Source organism: Typopeltis vanoorti, chromosome 14 (assembly GCF_054136105.1).
Source record: "Typopeltis vanoorti isolate ZY-2024b chromosome 14, IOZ_Tvanoo_1.0, whole genome shotgun sequence".
NCBI classification, from domain to species: Eukaryota; Metazoa; Arthropoda; class Arachnida; order Uropygi; family Thelyphonidae; genus Typopeltis; species Typopeltis vanoorti.
The window spans coordinates 75,200,702-75,225,719 of record NC_143562.1 but is presented as its reverse complement, the minus strand read 5'-3'; the positions used below and the strand labels follow the sequence as shown (position 1 = coordinate 75,225,719).

Sequence of the window (25,018 nt, the reverse complement as noted above, 5' to 3'; positions counted from 1 at the left end):
TTCTCTTTAATATTTTCTATTGCCATTCTGTTACTCTTATCAATATTTTTAAAATAATTACTCCAGACATTCAGAATAACTTCCTCATTTAAATATACAAAATTTTTATATCAGTATACAGTTGGACTGTGATTATTGTTGCAATGAATATATACCAGGAACAATTTACTTGTTGTGAAGCTGAAAAATCAAAACAGGAACCAAGGATTAGAACAAAAAGCAGCACCAATAAAATGCATATCAAAAATAATCTGAGATATACTAAATCACACTATGGGATAATACAATCATCTTCCCTCTTAATTTGTTAGGTGCAGTGGCCTATTACATGCCACTGAACACATGGAACCTTTAATCAGGTTTTGTATAAACTTGATTAATGCTATGATAGGCAGTTAACTTTATCTGCAAATGTTTGCAAACTGCATGTATTCTTTTGACTAGTCTATTTTGTGGGATTTAAAAAAAAATCAGTTGCCAGGAAGAAAGCCTCTGTCACTACCACTATGAGACCAGCTTATAGACTTCAGTTGAAACTTTTAGAAAACAGTTCCAACTCAAAATAACACACTCCAGTGTTTCTAATCTGGAATCAATCTTTTAGATTTCAAGTGTATTTAAACAGAGTAAAAAAGCACACATTTCAAATGTAAAAAAATTCTCTTTTGAACAACATTAAATATACAAACTGATAATGATACTGTGTTAAATGTTAAGAAAAGCAGGAACTTTTACAGCTTCACAGTACTTTCATCTCTATCTGAAATAAGTGAAAATTAAAAATGAATATTAAGATGGTCAAATAAGGCAATTACAAAATATTAGATTCTGCAACATAAAGTGACTTTTTTTTAGACAAAATCCAATACCATTAAATATTTTCTATTTTAACATGGACTTAAGTTGAAATCAGAAATCATATATAAAGCATTATGCATGACTGAACTTAAACTTGCATTTCTGTATTGTACTTACCTCGAACTGAACCTGAGACTTGCAGAATCACGGCTACACATTATTGGGACATGATGATCATACTTAAACAATGGGTATGTCACAACAAATTTTAATAAAGATCTCAAATACCAAATTGGATAAAATTTATTCAATCAAAGCAGAGATACGCATATATATTGCTCAAAACAATTAAGGAATATTTTGGTTTTCTTGTAAATTATAAAAGTTATAAAAAATAATTTACAAATGTAACAATTTGTAATAAATATCGATTATTTAAACAATATCTCATCAATTACACCCTAACATAAGTAAGAAATATTTATTCATGTATATATACCAATAGTTATAATTATTTGCAGAAATTTATAATTAGACAGAAACTAAAATATCCTCTAATTGTTTTGAGCAGCATAGATGAATAGACAGACAGAAAGATAGGTGAATAAGCAGAATGATTCCAATATGTATCGATGCATTTCATGAAATGCACTGAAACAAAACCTTATAGTGCCTTGCTAAGATGCAATAAAGTGAACTTAAGTCAAAAGGAGAATGGTGTAGAGGATAAACAAATGAACCTGATAGTAATGCCACTTACTCTACCAGATCATGCCTAGAGGAAGTCCAGAAGTTTAAACAGTGCAGTAATTAGGGAAAATCGTCCAGGTGAATAGCAGAAATACATAAGATATGCATCCGTCTTCCATCACTGCATATCCCTGTTCTTTTGTTCAACAGTAATGTGAAAAGAAATAATTAGTGTCACTAATTTAAAACCACCCTCAATGAAAGAACAAGAACAACAAAAAAATAAAATAAAGTAAAAATAATACCAAAAAAATTACACATTCACTTCAGTGATACTGCAACAAATGCAAAACAAATTTGTACTACCATAGCTTTAAATTTAGCCACCACTACTATAGATCTTGCAGTGACTATGTCAAGTCAGCTAAATCAACTAGCAATAAGCCAATACAAGTCAACATATAAAATGGTTATCTTCCAGTGTTCAACACTTACAACTTTTGGAGTCCATTTCAAAACTTCAATTGCCTACATGCAAGACATGTTAAAGGCATTCAGTGAACATAATTCTCGAATGTTGTATCATGGGATTATCTGTAAAGCTGAAATGGTGCATCTTTCAGAAAGAAAAATTAAATATAGCCCGCAGTTTAACTGTCAACCACAACCATGCTAATTGGATGTGTTACTCAATAAAGTTGAATGTTTGATTTTTAAGAGAGGATTTCTGGACTATTTAATATAGCCCACAACAGCACTGCATACCACAGCTTTACAACTTTTCATGAGAGGAATTACAGAAACTTATTCTCAGTGTTTTGCTTTCTCTCTTTCTTCATTAAGATCCTTCTACATCCTTCCTATTTTAAAATTTCCTTTTGTTTTCATTAAGTAATTTATCCATTTAGTAACAATATACATTCAGTAATAAATTTGTTAATGTACAATAACTAGATATAGAACCTGACACCCATTAAAATGGACAGTACATTGTATATCTGTTGTGCAAAGGTCAGAAAATCTAGAAAACCTTACTACAGAAATCAAACACCAAAAACTTTTTCCATCTGACATATCCAGTATGCATGGTAGTGAACTCACAATGGTCAGTGAAAACCACACAGATTATGGAAGGAAGTTAGCAATGCAGGCTAAAGAGAATCCCAAACAGTTCTTTTGATATGATTGATTAATTCAGAGGAAATTTTCAAGATGAGTAGTGAATGAGTGATATAGTTGCCAGAGTCTGTTGTGGGTGCCATGACTGTGCATGAATTCAAAGTAAAGTATGATAGATACCATGCAAATGTTGGATAGTTCTTGACATGATGTTTAGGGCCTCTATCGATGAGTCTAAGGACTTCTTGGAGTTTCCAATAATAATAATCATCATCATCAAATATCATTAATGTATAGACTGAACCATCTAGACATTAATGTATAGTACACCACTACTCCCCTTAAATCTAGGAGATTTACATCCCCATATACCACTTTCTAATATTTATCCATCAACCATCCACTTATCCTAGTCAACAGTTTATTATTCCAATCCCACAATCTCCAGTTTATGCAACAGCCTTTCATGTGGTATCCCATCAAGTGCCTCAAAGTCCAACAGTAACATAATGTATTCATTCCCTTTATTCAACTCAACTGTAACATTAGAAAATATGAGTCAATTGGTAAAACATAACCTATTTATGTTCATGCATATTATTTTCCTCTTTAAATGCGCTAATCATATGCATTCCTCTTTAAACATGCATATGATTAAATGCTGAAAATGTTAATGTGCTAATCATATGCACATTTAAAGAGAAAATTAAAGATGAAACACTGAATTAACTATACCTGAGCAATTTAAATATATCATATCCAACTGATCTGTAAACATTAGTATGCTATATATCCTAAACCAACAGTTTTTCATTTTACATAGCTCTGCTTTATGGGCAAATATGACAACACTGTCTAGGAACTAGTAAACATGTTAAACTTTACTGATATTAATAGATTTAAAATAATTAATTCTATTCAATAGAATATAAACAAAGATTCCTACAAAAATTCAGTTACATCAGTCATTAATATAATGATGTACACTGCTTGGAAAGAAGTCAGCAGATGAAGAACAAACAGCAATGGTGCCCACCTCAGGATATAGGATTGCTGCGACTGCAGCAATCTGTCTTGATTTGTCGCTTCATAACTGAGCTTTACAAGCTTCCACGTCCCTCTGCAGTACTCTCCACAGGCTAGGGCAGTCGTTTAAACACCCATCTCTTCATATCATTCCATAACAGGTGCAGCTTTGTGGCATGGGACATTGTCGTCTTGATCGTAACAAGGGTCTGTTCCATTAAAACTCCACAGTGTAGGCAGCACCTGATTATCCAGAATATCAAGGTCCTAAGCTGCCTTCATGGAACCATGGACAACGACCAGTGGTCCCACTCCAAACCAGCTGAATGCACCTACACCATTACTCCTCATCCAAACTTTACTGTGGGTACAATACACTGTGGTAATAAGTGTTCACTAGGCTGCCTCCACACCCTGCCATCAGACTGGAAATAGGTGAACCTTGATTCATTATTCCAGAGTATCGTTTTTCCACTGGTCAATTGTCCAATTCATACGCTCTTTGCACCAGGCCAGGCGAGTCACCTTGTTTGTTGTTGTGATGTTTGGCTTGTGTGCTGCTACTGCTCTTCCATGAAAACCAAGTAAATGGAGTTCTTTTTGTACCATGCTCACTGTGGTGTTACTGGCACTCTGGAACTCATCAAGGATGATCTGTGCTGATTGTAGCTGGTTTGTGCGTGCTACCTGTTTTAACACCCTCCTGTCCCTGCGAGTCATTTTTGGTGGCTGCTCTGAGTATTTTCCTGCACATGATGGCAGAACGTCTCCATTTGTTGATTTTGGATGCTCCAGTTGAGCAGCAATGGTACTAATGGACATGCCACGAATGTGACAGCCCACGATGACACCTCTCTCAAAGTCACCAAGTTCATAGCGTGTTGCCATACCAGCTGCATTCAACTGCTACAATGAAATACTGCTTCCTACTATCTGTACACTGGTTTTTATAATATTAACAAACCCGGAATGTTCCATAACTTCAAATAACAGGGGTGTCTGGACAATTATGGGTAAATTTTATGTGTGTGTGTGTGTGTGTAAAACAGAATTTGGAAAATTTAAATGCTGAAACCCAAATGAAATTATAGGAATTATAAAATATTACAGCGTTAAATATTTAGTTGAAAATTAACTACTTACCTCTGAAGGTTCAGAGGGGACATCGATCATTTCTTTAGTTTGAGATATCATGTCGTCAATAGCTTTAAGCTTCTGTCTCACCAGCTCTATCACAGGGCTAGTTATTTCTTTTACACTTGTGTACTGATCAAAAATAAAGAAACAACTATTTAAAGGAATAAAATGGAGTTGTGCATATAAAAATTTTGATTATAATCCGAATCATATACTGGTTTCCATAAATTAAGGAACAAAGAGAAAAATTACAGTAACTTAAAAACTGTACGATAAATTTTTATGCGTTTCACTGAAAAACAGTATGATATGAGACATGAAAGACCAACAAAAATTGTAAATAAATCATTTAATTCAGTAACAAATGGATACATGAAAATAACGATCAAAACGAGATTGTCAAAGTGCCTCAATAAGGAATGTGGTCATTCCTTACAGCAAAACAGTACATACAATGTTTCATACTGTACATAATGGTGTCCAGGAGCTCAATCACTGCTCCTACAAAGCTCTGGAGTCCCTCAAGATTTTTGGGGAAGGGGTGAGAACAGCAGCACATCTACCTAGAGCATTGGTTCCCAACCGGTGGTATGCGTACCCCCCCCCCCAGGGATAAGTGCTGGACCGTTTAGGGGTGCACAAAAAATAATCAGTAGGTGGAAAAACAAGTAAAGTAAACAATTTTAAATTAAGATAGGCACCGAACAAAAGTGTCAGTATTTAAAAACAAGAGGTACAATTTATAGAAATGGGGTTTAAAAGGGGGTACACAAGTGGATAAAAGTTGGGAACCACTGACCTAGAGCATCGAAGACATGCACAATAAGATTAAGGTCAGAAGATTTGGCTGACCAGTCCATAGATGGTCTCTTCTGGAAGATATTGGTCCATGATCTTTGCTCGATGAGGACGAGCATCATCATCTTGTAGGATAAATGTCTCCTTTATCACATCTGAATATGGATGAACATAGGGGTTCAGGATCTCATCTCTAAATTACAGCAATCCCTCGATTAGTGCCCTAATGTGTTCTTTAAAACAGGCACATTAATCGAAAACGCACTAATCGAATATAATAACCTATGGGAAAAAGTATAATTCATTCCTTAAATTTCTTTTTTGAACCTTAATTTTTTTTATAAAAAGAATTAAGGTATGTCTCAGGGCCTAGTTAAAGGAAAACCCTGAAGCTGAAAGACAATAAAACATTCAGAATATAAATTTATTATTCTACTTCTTAACAAAGAATTGAGCTCACGTAGTTTGGCAGGCATTTTGTTTCTTTTTTTCATACAACCAATGGCATGGCCCTATTGCCTCTTCTACAAATTTTACTGCTTCTCTCTTCATCAGGGTCAGCCTCTAAGCATTGCTGCTTAAAAACTTTGATTGTAAGAAAAATATTTTTAAATTGTTTCTGTGAAATCTCTTTTGGCTGACCAAGTGGTTAAATTTTCTTCATATTCTTCGGGATCTTTCCACTGTGCATCTAAATTTAGCAGGTAGGAATCACTCAATTCTTCAGAATGAGATTTAATTAACTCTTGGATGTTATCATTGAAGGGGAGAAAGAAATGAAGGACGTACAAATTGGTTGCCAACACGCGAAATCACGTGCTTTATAGATAAAATTTCCCAACTGTTATACATGCAAAATAGTTACCAGTTTATAAACTACAATGATCATAAAAGAGAAGTTAATTTTCCAACATGTTTATTATAATTTACTGTATAATAAACAACTCATCCTAGAAGACCGATTGATTACCCTATTATCGGAATGGATTCTCCTTTTTGTAAGATGTGCAGAAGTGTCTTGAATCTGTGGGCGTACTATAGCAGATGACATAAATTTTGGCAGTAAACATTTGGAACATAGTATACATAGTGTTCAGGGAAGTAGTGTAGTATGCCATTAAAAATAACTTTGTAAAATGTTTTAAATTGGTAACTAAATTATTTCATTCTGGCGAGTGATTTTTTAAAATAGTTAGCCATAAAAATGTATAGATAGACATTTTTAAAATCTGCAACATTTATTTTTAAGATGTATATAGGTGTATTAATCGAATTTTAGAGGCACACTAATCGAATTTGGGTATCGAAAAAAAAAGACGCACTAATCGAGGGTTTACTGGCATTTGTGGTTCTGCTAGGGGAGACATATAGGTCAATTCACCAACCCAGTGAGAGGCCCCCTTCCCCAAACCATCACACTATATCCACCACAAGTATCCCTTTCAGAGATATTAGGTTTTCATTCTTTATTCATTAATTCTGTTTCTAACAATTCTCAGATACAATGCTGAAACTGATTTTAAACAGTTTTTAACTGCTGTTATGGCAATTTTTCAAGTTTCTCCAATTCCACATAAATTAACTGAATTAGCTCTAAAATATCTGTTCTGGAATTTCAGAACTGTCATTAAAAACTTTGCACAACCAGATTATGTTATCTATCTATTGATGAACCACTTCAAATGTAATGAATCCCCCCCCCTTCCCTTATAATAAGTCCATTTATTAGCAGTTTTTTGCAAATTAGTTACACAACATTCTGCTTAACAGGTCACAGATACAGATGGTAACATCTTTAAATACTGGTTATTCAAGAAATCAACAATTTATTAGCTCCCAGTCTGGCATAAGCTTAAATACTAAATATAGATATGTCGTCATATGCATGTTCAGTTCCAGACCACCACTGTATAGCGAATGACCCCCCCCTCTTCCTCCCCACTTATAGATGTATATAATGGTTTAATAACTTTTTAAGCAGTTATATATGCATGTAAATGATGTAATCAGAACATGTAATGAACCCCCCCCCCCCCAACCTCAAAGAAAAGTTATTCTGAATAGCTTGGCTTAAGGAAACATGCCAACGAGTTTGATCAATCTTTTCACATCTTTTCATTGGAGCAACAGCACCTTTACTTTGAATTTTTCTGCCATTATAAAAATGCAATAAAATAAAATAATAGTTTCAGTTTATAGTTCACTGTTAAACACCAAAACAAATGTTGCAAGCACTGCTGGCTCTACCGATGGTGCAAGATGTGCATTTGCATGTGGTAGCAAGTTTTTTTGGGGACAGCAAAATTGGCATAAACTATACAAAAAATAAGGGGGAAGGGGCGACAAAATTCCTAGAGACAGCCCTGGTTGCAAGAAACAATATTGTAAATAAATTGAGTTAATGAATGATGCATGTCGGTTGATTCACAGCAGTGTCATGTTGCTAAAACCATCATATGAACAAATATGGCACTGGTGTCATAACTGAAAAGAGTCATGGATAGATCACCTTAAATCAGGGAATTACAGTTCTGTAATATTAAGGTGAATTAGTTTATAGCCAGTTTAGAATATAATTTAATTCTAAATTATCAAGTAATCCTTATTCAGAAATCCTGTAAATAGAATAGTGGGTGCAAGAATCATGAGATGAAGAATCTTAAGTCAGGGGAGCCCTTTTCAGTTCTCTGCATTCATTATCAAATATGCAGAAGCCAAGAAGAAGAGAAACATAACTAATTATCCCATTTCTTTTTTGTTTTATTTTCTAAAGTATTATATTACAAGGCAGAATATTCATAAGAACATTCATAAGAATTATTAATGAGCTGGGAGTCTCATACAGGATGGTGGCTGGATCTCCAATTTTTTTTTAATCTCATAAAAACACATGCATACTCTCTGGTGAGTTTGCAGCTGACAGACTGAGCAGCAGGCTATGTAGATAGGATTAAGTGCTATTGCAATGTAAGTAATGTTATAAGTAATTCGAAATCATGACAGACTAATAGGCCTAATAAGTTAGAGCAGTGGTTTCCAAACAATGAGATTTAACTCTGTATTAATATTATATTATTAAAAATATGTAGTGCATTAATTTTAAAGTATCTTCATATTTACCTACCTTTAAAAATCCTTGGTTCTAAAATGTATTAATATGATTTAGATAAAACAATTTTTACACACAATTGTTGCAAAAAATGTTTCTATGATGGGGGAAAGGTACATGGTTTGGAGACCACTATATTAAAGGAAGATGAGGAAAGGATTCCAAACACAGGTAGACAATTAAGAGGTAAGAAAGACTTCTAAAGATAATTTAGAAGCTGAAATAGCTTCTAAATTATCTTTAGAAGTCTAAAGTCATTCAGAGTAGGAGCGAGAAGGAGAGTTATGGGAGTCATGGTGTGCAGGATAGGATGCCAGAGGAGTGTTTGCCTGGAGGAACGATAGAAAGTGTGGCAATGGCAATTAACTGGGATAAAAGAGTGGATGAGATGATGTAAATTAGGTAGAGAGAGATCCAAGATTCATGCTTGACATTGTACAAAAGAAAACACAGAGAGGAAAGATAGTGTGCGTGTGTGTTGCCCAGGTATGATAATGACAAGCTGAGCAGAAGAGCAGTAATAATGAATATCATAATAGCCAGAATATGACAGAAGAGAGGATTGGAATATGTGGATGCTTGGAAGGGCATTTAAGGACAGAAAAGAACTGTATGTGACACCGCTTGCATTTGAATGAGGAAGGATGTATGCATCTAGAGAAATTGCTATTTCCTGAACAAGTTGGTGTGTCAATGCAGGAAAACTAGAATTCCCAGGGTGGATGGTAGCAGGGGTGGCCTCTTGTAGGAATGGATGCTTGGAAGATGGAGACTACATCAGGTGACACTGAGTCCAGTGGAGTCTGGAGGGGATAACAATAGGTATAGAAACAGTGACATTTTTATGCTTTACACTAATGCCAGGAGTATCCAGAATAATGGAGATCAATTGGTGTCACTGATAGCAACAGCCTGGCCAAAGATTATTGGGATCTCTGAGACATGGTTGATGGAAGATGATATAACAGGAATAGAAGTAGCAGGGTACAGCATTTTTTGGCAGGATAGGAAGGGTAAACACAGTGGTGGAGTACTGCTTATTATAAGATGACTTATGTACTCTTTGAGTGAAGGCTTTGGAAGGAAGTGACCATAATGATTTTGAAAGCATATAGCGTGAGGTAGTGGTGGGCAAGAGAGGATATTTAGTGGGGTCTTGCTACAAGCCAAGGAGATGTTTAGGCAGTTCAGCTTGGCAAGTGCAAGAAGGATGATTGTTATGGGAGATTTTAACTACAGCAGTATAAACTGGGAAGAGGAAAATGCATGTAGTAATAAGGGAATGGAATTTCTGGAATTCTTGAGGGACAAATGTCTTAGGCAACAAGAAGTTCAAGAGTTTTGGATTTGGTCATAGCATTAGAAGAGCTGATAATAACTGAGATGACATCTCTCCCCCAGTTGGAGAGAGAGAGAGAGTGACCATGTGGTTTTGACTTGGAAGATGAACAGACATGCAGGAGTATCAAAGAAAAGGGAATGTATGTGGAATTATAAGGCAGGTGATTATAATAGTCTTAGATATCAACTTGGGGCAGTTCCATGGAGAGTGGAGTTGGAAGGCCGAGATATCATTAGTGGTTGGCAAATTGTGAAGGAATATTTGTTAGCAGCAATAGTAAGCTATATTCCATGAGTCCAGAAGAGGACACAATTTCGTGTAAAGTGGATGACAGACAATATCAAACAAGAACTGCAGATGAAAAAGAGGTTATGGAAGATATAAGGAGAGGAGTGAAGAGCAGATGCATGAAGAATATGACTCAGGCCAGGAGAGCGACTAGTATGGTAAGGAAGGCAAAATTGGAATATGAGAAGCGATTGGCCCTAAGAGCCAAAGAAAATCCTAGGGAATTTTTTTAGCTATGTGGCCAGTAGGAGGAGAAATGATTGTGGAAGGACGACATTGTGGGATAAAAATGGGAATAGTGACTGATGTAGAGGACATGGTGGAGTTGTTCAATGAACAACTTATTGGAGTATTTCATCCTGGAGAAATAACTTTTAATACTAAAGGGATAGGAGAGTTCAAGGTTTAGAGGAGAGTGTGTTCCAAATAATGAGTACTCTGGATGTCAGTAAATCTGTGGGACTGGATGGTATTTCACCATGGGTTTTAAGAGAATGTGCTAAAGAACTGACAGCTCTGTTGACCTGGCTTTTCAATGAAAGTTTGGCTACAGGAAAGGTACCCAAAGAATGGAAGGAAGGTAAGTTAGTGCCATTGCCTAAGGGCAGTAGCAGACTGGAAGTGTCTAATTATAGAAACTTCCAGTCTGCTGATGAAACACAGCTTGTGTTTCATCAGTAGTTGTTAAGATCTTGGAGAAATTAGTGAGAGACCATATACAGCATTGGGAAGATGAGGGTAATGTTATCTGTGAGAATCAACATGGATTTGTTAAGGGATGCTCTTGCTTTAGTAATATGACTGCCTTTTATAATAAAGTGAAAAGAGCAGTTGATAAAGGAAAAGGCATATACTGCCATTTTTTTGGATTTTGCAAAAGCAAATGCCACATGATAAGCTGATATTTAAGTTGCAGCACATGGGTTTAGATGTCGGGTTAGTCAACTGGATTCAGAAATGGCTGTCCTTCCATACACAACTCTCTGATAGGTACCAGAGAGTTGTGTATGGTCGGACAATATCAAGGAGAAAGAAGGTTACAAGTGGGGTTCCACAAGGCTCAGTATTGGGACCTGTATTGTTTAACTTCTTTTATATCAATAATATTGTCAATGGATTGCAAGGGGATGTTCAGTTGTTTGCAGATGCAGATAATATTTTAATGAAGCTGGGAAGTGTTATTAGTAATAGTGCAGATGTGGCAGCCTTGCAAGAGGATTTGAATAAAGTAGACAGATGGGCAAATGAATTGGGATGTTGGTTTAATGCTGCAAAATGTAAAGTCTTGAAGTTTGGGATACATCAGTGGGAGGAAGTAGGGGAGACAAGAGATCTGAGGGCGATGATTGACAGAAATATGAAATTCAGGAAACATATTGCAAAGGTAGTGAAGGTAACCTAGAGGATTGCTGCAATACTGAAAAGGACGCTGACCTGCAGAGATAAAAGAGTTATTGTTTCATTGGATAAGGCCCTGATCAGACCACACAGACTATTGTTCTCAAATTTGGTCCCCAGGATTTGAAGTGGATAAATTAACTGTGGAAAGGGTACAGAAGCAGATAAAGGTGGTTTCAGGACTGTACAATGTTAGTTATGAGGATTGGCTGGGAGAATGTGGACTGCAGGGTTTGGTAGATAGAAGGAAGGGTGATATCATTGAGACTTAAACTGTTAAGAGGTAATTACAGGGTTGACACTGGGGAGTTCTTTCACTTGGTTTGAACTGCAGGAAGGAGCGATGACAAGGGGCCATCTCTGGAAGTTTCAAAAGTTACTAAACCTCACCATTCTTGCCCTCACCACCTGATATAGTGGTGAGAGCAAGAATGGTCAGTGAGGTTAAGCAGTGGAATGATAGACTGTTTCCTAGGAAGGACCTCCCACAATGAGTCTTTTGACTCCATGGAAGCCTGAATAATAATAACAATACTAATTTTCAGCTGATACAAAGAAAACCAGAATGGAGAGATAAAGAGTCACTGGTAACACTAATAAATACTGGATAGATGTTACACATTAAAAGATTTACAAAAGTTTATAAATACTCCTACAAATACATAAAAAAAATAACTATTTAGCTTAGTGATATTAGATTATCTTACATCTTTTTTTTTTTCAATAAAAAATTTTAGATATGGCCAATTTTAAATAAAAAGAAAAGGATAACTTTGTTTTATCTTACATGTAAACATTTCCTAAATGTAAAATGAATTTGTTTCTTGTAATCATAAATTCCATTACAAAATTATTAATACTTATGGCTATTTTGCCTTTTTCATAAGGAGTAGTACCCCTTGTATTATGTCATTGGCTTTTTTACTCTAATTAAATTAAAACATCGATGATATGTATTTTGAAAACATAAATGAAAAGAAAAGTAATACAGAAAAGAATAATTTTTTGACATACCTTTATAGAATCTTCAAGATTAACATTTTATGGAAAGGTATCAGAAATATGTTGATAAAAAGTATATATATAGGGTGTCCCAAAATTCACGCAAGATTTAAATTTAGCACCATTTGTGCGGTAAAGTGTTGCCAACGAGGAGAAAAAAAAAAAAAAGAGTGCGACAGCTGACAGTTCAGGGTTATTAAAAATGGAGCGCTACACGAAAGAACAACGCATTTTCATTGTTGAGCAATATTTTAAAAATAATGAAGGTTTGGCAGCTACAGTTCGCAAATTTTGATAAGGCTCATTTTCATCTTGATGGCTTCGTTAATCAACAAAATTGTCGCATTTGGGGTTCAGAAAATCCACGAGTGATTGTTGGGAAACAAATGCATCCACAATGCGTCACTGTTTGGTGCGGATTTTGGACTGGAGGCATCATCGGTCCATTCTTCTTCGAAAATGCGGCTGGTAAGGCAATAACAGTTAATGGTGCTTGCTATCCCGACATGATAATCCAGTTTTTTGTGCCTAAATTGCAAGATATGGATGTGGACGACATGTGGTTTCAACAAGACGGTGCCACATGCCATACAGCCCGAGAAACAATTCAATTACTGCACGAGTCATTTCCTGGTCGTGTAATTTCCTGTTTTGGTGATCAGAATTGGCCACTCAGATCATGGACTTTTTTTCTTTGGGGTTTTTTTGAAGTCTAAGGTTTATGCCAACAAGCCCACGACCACCCATGCCTTGAAGGAGGAAATTGAGCGGTATATCAATGAAATTCAGCCACATTTATGCAAAACGGCCATGGAAAATTTTGACAAAAGAGTGCGTATGTGCCAGCAAAGCCGTGGAGGCCATTTATACGATATGCTATTCCATACATAACCCTATACTGTATACTTTATGAATCAATAAGAAATTACAATTTTTAATTAAAAACTTGTGTTTTCTATCAACATTACTTCTTGCGTACATACTTCCGACCACAGATCTGAGACCCTTGGCTGACAATGTGCCAAGAAGAGTCAATTCATGTTGAAGAGGAGAAAGGAATAAGGCAATGAATGAATTTGTTACCAACATGAGAAATCAAGTGCTTTATACATTAAAGTTTTTCCAACTGTTGTACAAGCAAAATAATTACCACTTTAAAAACTAGAATTTCATAAAAGAAAAGCTAATTTTCCGATGCATAATAATAAACACTCATCCTACAAATATCGGAATGATGGATCCGCCTTGTGACGTGCAGAAGTGTTGAGTGGTCTTGCATCTGTGGTTGCTCAGTAACTGAACCTTACCATTAAAATAAACTATAAACCATTTATAAGGACTATCATTTGAAGTGTGGAGCTTCCAACCCTGAGATTACATAAGGGCAGTGGATGTAATATCTAAGAGTTGGAAGCACAACAAAATGCAAATTAAGCCAACATTCCCACCAATAGAAAGCAACACAGAAAAATCTGATGCAAATATAAAGCTGACATGACACAGACTCCACTTTGCCCATGAACTCTGAAGATGATACGGCTCATACCCTGTACTCCCATTTTTTTATCATTCTCCTTTTTAAATTTTGCAGTTCATCCTTGATACAAAACTGTTATGAAATTACTATGTATTTTTTGGTTTTGAGTCCACATATCTTTATTTCTGGATTTTTAGTTTCCATATATTTTTATCTCTAGTTTAGCTTCCCCTCCCCCCACTTTTTTTTTTGAAAAAAAGTGCTTATATTTATTCAAATGGTAGTCCTAAATGGTTTAAAGTTCAGTTTTACACACACACACACACACACACACACACACACACACACACACACACACACACACACACACACACACACACTCTTTTCATCAATATATATCTGATGCCTTTCCATAAAAAGTTAATCTTGAGGATTTTATAAAATTATTCTTTTTATATTACTTTTCTTTCAATTTATGTTTTCAAAATACATATCAATATTTTAATTTAACTGGTTAATGAAAAAAAGCCAGTGATGTAACACAAGGAATACTCCTTATGAAAACAGGCAAAATAGCCATAAGTATTAGAGGAGTAACATGGAAAATTTCCAGAAATAATATTTATACCATTACTAAATGTTACATATAAGAAATCTTTTGTTGCAAACTGCTTAATTGTGATATTTATTTGTAAAAAGGACTCAACCTCTAATTTAGTTTTTTTATTTCTATAATAAACTTCAGAAGAAAATATTGACCTTTCCAATGATGTTTTCATGCCATTAAAGAACTGTAGTCTTGTTTTCAACAGGACATGGTTTTACTTTTGTTTCACTGCCATGTTGCTTGTCACACCAACCAGCAGTGCATGTGTGTACAAAGGTTGCACCTCCAAAGAGGAAGCTGAATTAGTGAGAGAGAATAATAGAACAGAGAATATGTTCTGGAAAGTTGGAAATTTAGGGGAGAAATACATAGTAGCAAACAAATTAATCTGAACACTCACATTTGAAAAAAAAAATTAATTTTGCAAGAAAAGAAATATAAAAATTAAACTCCAACTTTATCTAATAATTTATTTGCTTCTCTGTTCCTAATAAGTTCATTAACTTGCTTAGGCATGGTCTCTACCAACATGGAACACATTTTTCTTAATTTTGGAAACCATACTTTTATGATGGATTGTATTAAGTTATCCTCTGTATCACAATTCAATTTTCAATAATCTCTTTTTCACTACAGCCCACAAGTTTTCTATTGGATTAATGTCAGGAGAGTATCAGGCCAGTAAAGAAATTTGGATGCTGTGATTTTTGAGGAACTCTCACTTTTTTTTGAAGTGTGGCATGGAACTAAATTTTGTTGAAAGATGAGCTCTTTGTCTTTTGGGATCTGTGGAACTATTCTTTTCTCAAATATATTTTTATGTATTGGTCACTTTTCATCAACAGGCACAAGCGATCTTGGACTGTCATGTGTGAAACAATCTCAGAACATCTTTTTAAGCTGAGTATTTAGGAGCTTGTTGAAAGTGGGAGGAGAAGTCTTCTCAGCTGCTGATTTGTGAAGTATTCTCTCTCCTTGGACAAAGAACTGGCTCTCATCTGAGAATATGACCTTCTTCCACTATTCAACAGTCCAATTTTTGTAGACTTTTGCCCAATGGAGCCTCTTTTTCTGCATAGCCTTCATCAACAGTTTATTCTTTTTTGGTCTGTGGGTGGTCCTTCCTACTTCCAACAATCTTCGCCAGACTGTCATGTCAGAAACATTAATCCCACTAGCTGCCAAGTCACTAAGTCTACACCAGACAATCTTGGATTCATTTTGATTTTTCTAACTAGTAAACGATCTTGACTAAGTGGTTTTCCTTTTTTGCCCACATTTTTCTTTTCTGTCAGGAGAAAAAAAAAAAAAAAAAAAAATGTATCCGTCTCCCTAAGCCTCTTTAAAATTGCATTAACAGTACCCAAACTAACACCACACTCATTGACAATTTGTCTTTGTGTCATGGATGTCTGCTGAGAAACAGTAATTATTTTTGAACGCTTTCTTGGAGATGTATCCATTTTATATCTACACAAAATGAATAAAACACTATGAATGTCAACTTCTTTACATTATTAACAAACATCGTAGAAACAGCTAAAACATGCTGAACTCAACCAAAATAGTGAACTAAAGCCAAAACCAAAACTTGACAAAAATTTGGGCTTGTTTGGATTAATTTGTTCGCTACTGTAGTTTAAAGGAATTCTTAAGACAAAAAAGTGTAAATTAGTGTTATGAGAGAAACAAACAGTTATCCCAAAAGTAACAGATGAATTTCTTTTAAAGGAAGCTAAGTTGTGGTACAGATAAAAGCGAGTTTCTCCTGAAGAAATAGAACAGTTTGATGTTATGCAGCAAACATGTTCTAGTTAAATGCAGCAAACCAGAAAGTAATAAACTTTTTGCACTCAAGGATGAGGTTTCCAGAAGAAAAATGGGAACTAATATTAAAGAATACATGAAAAAAAAATATTTTACTTAAATTAGGCTGCGTACAAATTATTATCTTGTTTTAGAAGAAAAACAGGTATGATCTAAATAAATATACAGGGTGGCCATAAAATAACTTTCCCTCTTTGGAGGCATCTGTAGCTAAAACCAATAAACGGAATGAGACCAAATTTTATATCGAGACTTTTGAAGGCATGGGGGAGATGATTTCCACGAAAAAAATATTTAGTATAGCAAAAGTCGCCGATAGTGAGAATTTTGGCGCTAGCAGAGCCGAAAACAAAAGCAAATAATTACATTCAAGGCAGATAAAATGGAATAATAACATTTTGATGGTGTAAGCAACAGCCGCGTCACTCATTGCAGCTGGATATGTGGCACGTTACAATGATAATAATAATAATAATTAAACTAAAAAACAACAACTTGAGAGAGACACAGAAATTAATGTAGTGATTAAATTCACAGGAAATAAATGTTTTATTCATCAGAATCAGGGTTCCCTGGACTACGTACACGATTTTCAATGTGCTGACCTTTCTTGTGTACAACGAACTGCATCCAGTGTGCGACATGCTCTACAGCTGAGCGGTAAGGAGTTGGATTGGATGTTCATAACAGCCCGTTTTATGTTCTCTTTCAAGACATGCAAGTTGGGAACTCCACCAACATACACAATGGATTTCAAATACCCCCCACAGCCAAAAGTCACATGGAGTGATGTCTGGGGATCGAGGCGGCCATGCCATCAGAAAGAACTGACTGATAACCCTCTCATTACTGAAATGCTGGCGTAAAAGGCACTGTACTGAACGTTCAAAGTGTGACCGTCTCCGTCCTGCATAAAAATTATGGTGTCCAAACATTGTCTTTGCTGCAATGCAGCAATGTGGTCCAGGGGACCCTGATTCTGATGAATAAAGCATTATTTCCTGCGAGTTCAATCACTACGTTAATTTCTGTGTCTCTCGCAAGTTGTTGTTTTAGTTTAATAATTATTATTCTTATTATCATTGTAACACGCCACATATCCAGCTGGAATGAGTGATGCAGCTGTCGCTCACACTGTTGAAATGTTATTATTCCATTTTATCTGCCTTGAATATAATTATCCGCTTGTTTTCGGCTCTGCCAGCACCAAAATTTCCCCTACCGGCAACTTTTGGTACTAAATATTTTTTTTCGCGAAAATCATCTCCCCATGCCTTCAAAAGTCTCAATATAAAATTTGGTCTCATTCTGTTTATTGGTTTTAGCTACAGATGCCTCCAAAGAGGGAAAGTTATTTTATGGCCACCCTGTATTTCAATGGTCATTATTGATTAACTGAGCTGTTTTCAGGCAGGTTTACATGACCTGCCTGGAGACAGCTGTCAAATGTTGCACAAGGCCTTTGATATCTTAGTAGCCTGGGAAACTTTAGCAAGAACCCCCCCCCCCAACCACACTTCTATTCCTGATCCAACCAGGCTAAGGGGCTAACATTCCAAGATACATGAGGTTTACACCTAACTTGATGAGAACATGAACATGCAAAGATGTACAAATGAACTCACTCCAAACTGTGACTGGAAATTTAGCACAGACCATCAAACATATTTTTAACATTTAACTGTTTAGTATTCTTTTATCTCTCTACATGGACATTTTTTGATTTAAATCAAAAGAATTATATATGGATTCAGAGCCTCAATATTAAATTATGATGCAGTTTTCTTTTATGTAGAGTTCCATTTATAAGTACAGGGAACGATTAAAGAATAAAATATTTTCTAAATAAATACAAACAAAACTGATGTTTGCTTTGATATCTTATGTTTTCTTTCTTGTTTTGCTAGTGAGAGACATCCAGTGAGTTAGAGACTCATCAAGATAGGCCACATCATCTGCACCAGCTATCATTCTTTTTCTTGAATTCATTCACACTGCCTGAACTCACAACCTACAAAAACAATCCATTCCTACATCACTCCATAAGGGAGAAACCTCGCTCTCACTCTCCACCTCACTCCTTGATTGCATTCGTTCTCAACTTCTATGGAAACCCTCTTGTCCTCTCCCCACCTTCCATAAAATGAAAAATGCCATCTACTCATGTCTTTTATTATTTTCAGCAGTTTGTAAGTCAATTATATTACCCCTCATTCTCTGTTTGCTAGTGCCTGCAGTGCAAAATTCTCAATCTGTCTTCATAACCTGTACTCCACAATCTCAATATTATCACACTTTTCTTTACACTCTCTCTACTGTATTAACATCACCATGGAAATGAAGAGACCAGACCTGCACAATGATCCAAATGAGGTTGTATCAAGGTCTTGTAAAGAAGCAAAAAATGACACATGTCAAGGTTTGTTTCAGCATTGCAACTATTCTCCGAGTTGCACTTCCGATCTTTGCTATATGGCGCTTGAACTTCAACTTCTTATGTACTAAAATTCCGAGTTGCATAGCCTGATCAGTTTCTTCTAGCATAATCCCACCAAATATAGTATGACATTGGATATCTCATCATGCCAAATTGCATCAATTTACATTTACTAACATTGCACTGATAACCATTTTCACATACCCACAATTCATCAAACAGTTGTATGTAATCTGTCATATCCTTCCATTAATGTAAAGATTGAACAATAATAGACCAAGGACTGATCCATGGGGTACACCTTAGGTAACCCTAAATCTTGCATCATTTCAGCATGTAACACACCCTTATGAAACTAACATCATTTCCTGATATGTACCTTCAGGTGCAGCATATTATGATGGTACTACATGAAAAGGTTAAATCATTAATCTGTTATCTGCCACACTTCAATGATGTCAGATTATATGTTTTGGTCTTCTAAAGGCCCTTGTTACTGTATCAATCCAGCTAGATCTTTCTCTTACCATCCTGACAAAAACATTTGTTTACAACATTTTCAATGCCAAGGATCTTGCAGACTTTTACTGCATTTAATTGTCTTGTGTTAAGCTTTTCATGAACCACTCAGATTCTCTAGCTGTGGACTTCACAACTGCGACTGTTCTTGAGGATAAGATGGTTGGCCCTTCCGAGTTGCATTTCCGATCTTTGCTATATGGTGCTTGAACTTCAACTTCTTAAGTACTAAAATTCCAAGTTGCATAGCCTGATCAGTTTCTTCTAGCATAATCTGCAAGGATCTTGCAGACTTTTACTGCATTTAATTGTCTTGTGTTAAGCTTTTCATGAACCACTGAGATTCTTTAGCTGTGGACTTCACAACTGTGACTGTCTTGAGGATAAGGTGGTTGGCCCTATGCCTCCTGGTGTGTCCTATGTCTGTAGATGCATGTGTTCATGGGGTCGGTTTGCCTGTTCTGAGGGACAAAAAACCTTAATTTCCAGGTGAAAAAATCCCTACCTTCGTATGAGACCGGCTAACTTACCTTTAGTCAAAAGAGACCAGATAAAGGTTCCTCACGTCTTGGACAGGAATTGAACCCAGGTCTTTCTGACCATAGGGCTTCATCTATACCAACTGAGCTACAGAGGATCTACTGCATTTATTTAGGACTATAATATCATCTGCATAAAGTAAAGACCTGTGATTAACATCTCCAATTTTGATACCAGGTTTAATAGCACTTTCCTTCCAATGTGATCCATATAAGATCATGAATAACAGTGGAGATAATGTGCACCCTCATCTCACTCTTGATATATCAAACTGCCTTCGTGTACTTCTTTCAATTCTAAATGCTGAATTACAAATCATATACAGACTTAAATTACAGAATTAAATATGTACTGCTCTTGGCACTTTGTCATATTCCTTTTCTAGAATCCACAAAACTTAAATACAGATATTCCTATGATTTTTCAACTATTGATCTTTCTTAATAGTGCCAAGTGAAAATCTGATTCTGACAACTTCTATTTGGGCCTGAACTCAGCTTATTCTTCTCTAAATTTTTATTCTTCTCTACTAATCAGGGAAATTCCTCTAATTCTCAGTTTTATTAGACAAGCACTATGAGAACTCTACTCCCATCATCTCAAGTTCGATCTTCGGACTAGACCATAATTATTTTGTGTAGCTACTGTAAAATTTTTATACCTATACATTTGAGCATTTCTGGTTTAATATCATCTGCTACAGTTGCCTTTCGTATTTCAGCTTTTTAATAGCTTTTTCTACCTCAAGTATTCATGTGTATACTCCTGACTGAATTCCTCTTTCTACCACTGTGCTGTTGTTTCATACAGCAATCTTCCAAATTACTCCAGTCATCTAGAATATCTATCTTCAGTTTTTTTTTACATCAACCTTCATCATTCCGATTTATTTTACAGTATTATTTCCTCCATTTCTATGCTTTTTCAATATGCAAGCCCAAGAATATTTTGCAATCTTACAGATATTTATTTTCTGTTATTACTCAAAGTCTTCTTGTCACCCTGTTTAGCTAATTTTGCAAAGTGCCTTATTTTCTTACCTTTTTTCTTTGGATTCTCTCTGAGTACAAGCTGATTTACTTGCCAGGAACTTTTGTGCATTCCTCTTTTTCTTGACTGCCTCTGACTTCCTAAGTCCACCATGGAGTTTTGATTTTTCTATCCTTGTAGACAAGGTATTTTCTTCAGGATATGCCATAATCTCCAAGGCTTGGTTCTTATTTTCAAACTTGAATTTTTTCTTGAATAATATTTTATATTCGAGTCTATAGTTCACCTCTGACAACTGTTAAAACACTTTTTATTCAATATGATATTCAATTTTATCTTGCTCAAAACTAAACTTGTGATCACTTCCTATTTCAAATCCTCTATGTAGAACCAGTGTGAAGATAAAGAATAACATAGTCAATAAATGCGTCTTCTCTCCAGGTGAATCTGCGCACATCTTTATGGAAAATGGTGTTAGTTCCCACCATGTCAACCTGGTTGGCATAGTAAATATCCATTCTCCAACCAACAGACTGCTTGGAATCCTGACATAGGCATAGATGTTTGCAACTGTCTTTATGTGAGAGATGAATTTCATTGCCTGGTATGAGACCACTGCTTCACTTATTGGAGGCCTAAGTGGTCTTAAAAAGTTGTGTTGGTCTCTAGAGTAGGGCTTCTGGATTACGTAAAGAGATTAATAAAAATTAAAATGAAATAAATTCTTTAGTCCACCCACAGTACTAATATACTGTAGGTGTACAACCTTTCATGGTGGGAGTTTGGAAAATAACGTTACAAATTGATTACCATGTTCTGGTAATCAATTTCCAACTCTACTGTTTAAATCTTGGAGGAGCAACTTTTTCTCTGCCTCAGCTGCCTTTTCTAATACATCAAAAATTTCTTCCACTTCTTCCTTAGAATCTTCTATTAGACCATATGCACAAATAAGTCTTATTATCCAATTCCACATTCTGATATTTGCCCACATCGCTACTTGATATTACCTGCCATTCAAGAAGGTTATTCTTATATTTATTGTTGAATACTATAGGTAATCTTCCCTAATCATTGACTGAATCTTGTATTTGTTACTTTGTTTTTGTCTTCATTTCGGTAACACCTATTACAGATCTGATACTTAAGCCAGTTCTTCTGCTAGTACCTTTTCTTTTCAATTGATGCTTCTTATGTTGAGGGTGCCAGTCTTGAACTCTGCCAATGTCGAGTTTGTTCCAGTTACTGACTTTTTTTTTTTTTTTTAAATCAGCTGCCTACTTTTGACTTGAAAAATTCCTCTACTTCTTCCCTAAAAGAAGCTTCAGGCACACACACACACACACACACAAAAATCTTTATTACTTTTCTAATTTGAAATTTTCTCACACTAATTGATAATGTTTATTATTTAAACAGTTTATTTTTGTGTTTAGCATTATATTTTAAAACTAACACTTGAATATAATATTTTCAAAGCCATTAATGACAATTATGTTGTCATGGTATTTCTGCAGTTCTTTTGCTAGTGCCAGCTCTTATGTTGATGTTTTTAATAGTGATTATCTTCAATTCTGTTGAGTTTGAGGAGCTCAAAAATTTTGGATTTTTTTAAAAAAAAATCTTCAGAATCCAGGATGAAAAATAATTCTGAATAGCAATTTTAATATTTGTTTAAAAACTTATACAAAATGCTTATTAACTTACTTTCTGTAATTGATTATAAAGTTCTGAGGCATATTTAGAGATAGCAGAAATATGATCTTGTAAGTTTTGAGGTACTGACTGGATTGCTAAGTTTGTGCTTTTGTAGGTTTCAACTAATTGATGTGTTATGTGCCTGGCAACTGAGAGAACTCTTTGTTCCAAATTCTGAAATAAATGGAAATGCTCTATTTAGTTTCAATTATTATAACAAAATAAAACAAATTGACAATTTGTTAAAACCTTTAAATCTATAGTAAATATTTGCAATAATGCTATGACAATGTGCAATCTTAAAATATAAATTTTGCTTCAATAAATATCTTTAATTTCTTGTATAAATAATTATTAATCAATGTACAAGTATCATATTTTTATCATTTTAATGAACATTAAATTAACTCCTACTTTGTCTTTTGTTTCCTCTGCAGAGTCTTCTTTATTTAGTAGCTCCCATAACCAATAAGCTTGAGATTTAGCTGCATCTACAGATTCTTGAAGCTTTGGCCCAGTTTGATCCAAGTTATCAATGGAATGTTGAATCTAAAAGAAAAAAAAAAAATCATATATAAAATATTCTTGCATTTCCAAAATACATGTTCAAACAGTAGCCCAAGCTACTATTTATCATATGTTCAGATCAATTTGAGCTAAGACTGCTAATTATCATGATGTTTATAGCATTATAAACACAATATTTAACTATGATGTTATTTGGGTAAAATGGCATAATTTCATAACACTGGTTCAAAGATTAGTGTGGAGCCTCCATAGCTTAGTTGGTAATGATAGCCTCTAGTTGGAAAAATCTGGGTTTAAGTCATGCAGATAAGATATGGACCTTTAAAAGAGCTTGTGAACTGTTTCAACTTTTAAAAGAACTTTTGCTGAGGTAAGACAATGATAAGCTGAGACAGAGAGCCAGAATCATGAACGGTATGCTAACAGAGCTGTGTGAGAAGGGAGTGCAGTTTGTGGATGTATGGCATGTGTTTGAGAGAAGAATGGAATTATACAGGAGTGATGAGTTACATCTGAATGGCTTTGGAGTGAGTGTACTGGAGAAAGCGTTAATAGATGGAAGTGCAGTGTGTGATGCAAGCAAGAGATGAAGTGAAAGATCAGGAGAGCGATACTGTAGAGACAGAAGTCCTTGGCAGCGGAATCAGTAGTAGTGTGAGAAATGAAGAGAGAAAGGGAATGCAAGAAGAATAGGGAATGGGGGGGGGCAGGAGGACGACATGGCATAGGGAGAGTGGATGCTGAGAATAGCAGTGAATGAGTGTATGGAGAATATTGTGATGGAGTGGGGAAGTTGATATGTATGTGGTAAGTGGTGATAAAGGTGATTGAGTGAGGGCAGGTATGGTGGGGAAATCACAACCAACAAGTGATTTGGATAGGACTGATTATAGACCTAAAAATAAACTGTTGTGTTTGTTTACAAATATCAGAAGTATCATTTCATCAAAGGATGTAATTGTGAGTGTGGTTTATCATTTTTCTTCATGATTAAATGTTTCACTGATTGAGTTTATTCGCTGTAAAATCATTGGAATAAGTGAAACATGACTGAATGGTCAATATCCTCGCAGGAATAGAAATGTAAAAATGCAGTATCTTCGTGGATAGAAAGGGCAAGAAGGGAGAGGGGAGTGCTGCTGATGATAGCAGGGGATTATGTCCACATAAGATAGGCAGGTTGGTGTAAAATGGAGGTTGACAGGAAGACATTTAGTTGGATGTTGCTATAGGCCAGGCAATATGGAGGATGGTAGTGAAGATCTGTATAAGCAACTTCGATTGGTGAACAAAGGAAGGGTAATTATTATGGGTGATTTGAATTTATAGCAATATAGATTGGAATGAAGAGATAGCATTTGAGATTAAGGAAAATGAATTTCTCAAGTTCTTGAGAGATAACCATCTCAGACAGTATGCAAAAGAGGGCATGCAAGGATCAAAAGTTTTAGATCTGATCATTTCATCAAAGGATGTAATTGTGAGTGTGGTTTATCATTTTTCTTCATGATCACTCTCTCACCAGTTGGTCATGAAATGATTGCCTGGGTTCTGGCTACCATATGCAGACTTCTGTGAGGAAAGGATATATGTAGAAATAAAAAGCTGATAATTATGACAAGCTTAGGAGACAGTTTGGAGCTATAGCATGGAATGAGGAGTTGAGCAGTAGGGAAATAAATGCTGCT

The 25,018-nt window shown here is 35.4% G+C and overlaps 1 protein-coding gene across 5 annotated transcripts in view; it reads right to left on the bottom strand.

Moving 5' to 3' along the window:
- Nucleotides 1–641: 641 nt before the first annotated feature.
- Nucleotides 642–25,018, bottom strand: part of LOC150099675 (perilipin-2-like) — a 144,943-nt gene continuing 120,566 nt past the window's right edge. For all 5 annotated transcript variants that reach the window (XM_090403669.1, XM_090403670.1, XM_090403667.1 and 2 more), the window contains exons 7-10: nucleotides 23,217–23,351; nucleotides 22,812–22,976; nucleotides 4,777–4,899; nucleotides 642–760 (exon numbers count right to left, since the gene is read on the bottom strand). In XM_090403669.1, coding sequence (XP_090259795.1) covers nucleotides 740–760; nucleotides 4,777–4,899; nucleotides 22,812–22,976; nucleotides 23,217–23,351 — 444 coding nt within the window. In that variant the 3' untranslated portion in view covers nucleotides 642–739. The remainder of the gene's footprint in view (nucleotides 761–4,776; nucleotides 4,900–22,811; nucleotides 22,977–23,216; nucleotides 23,352–25,018) is intronic.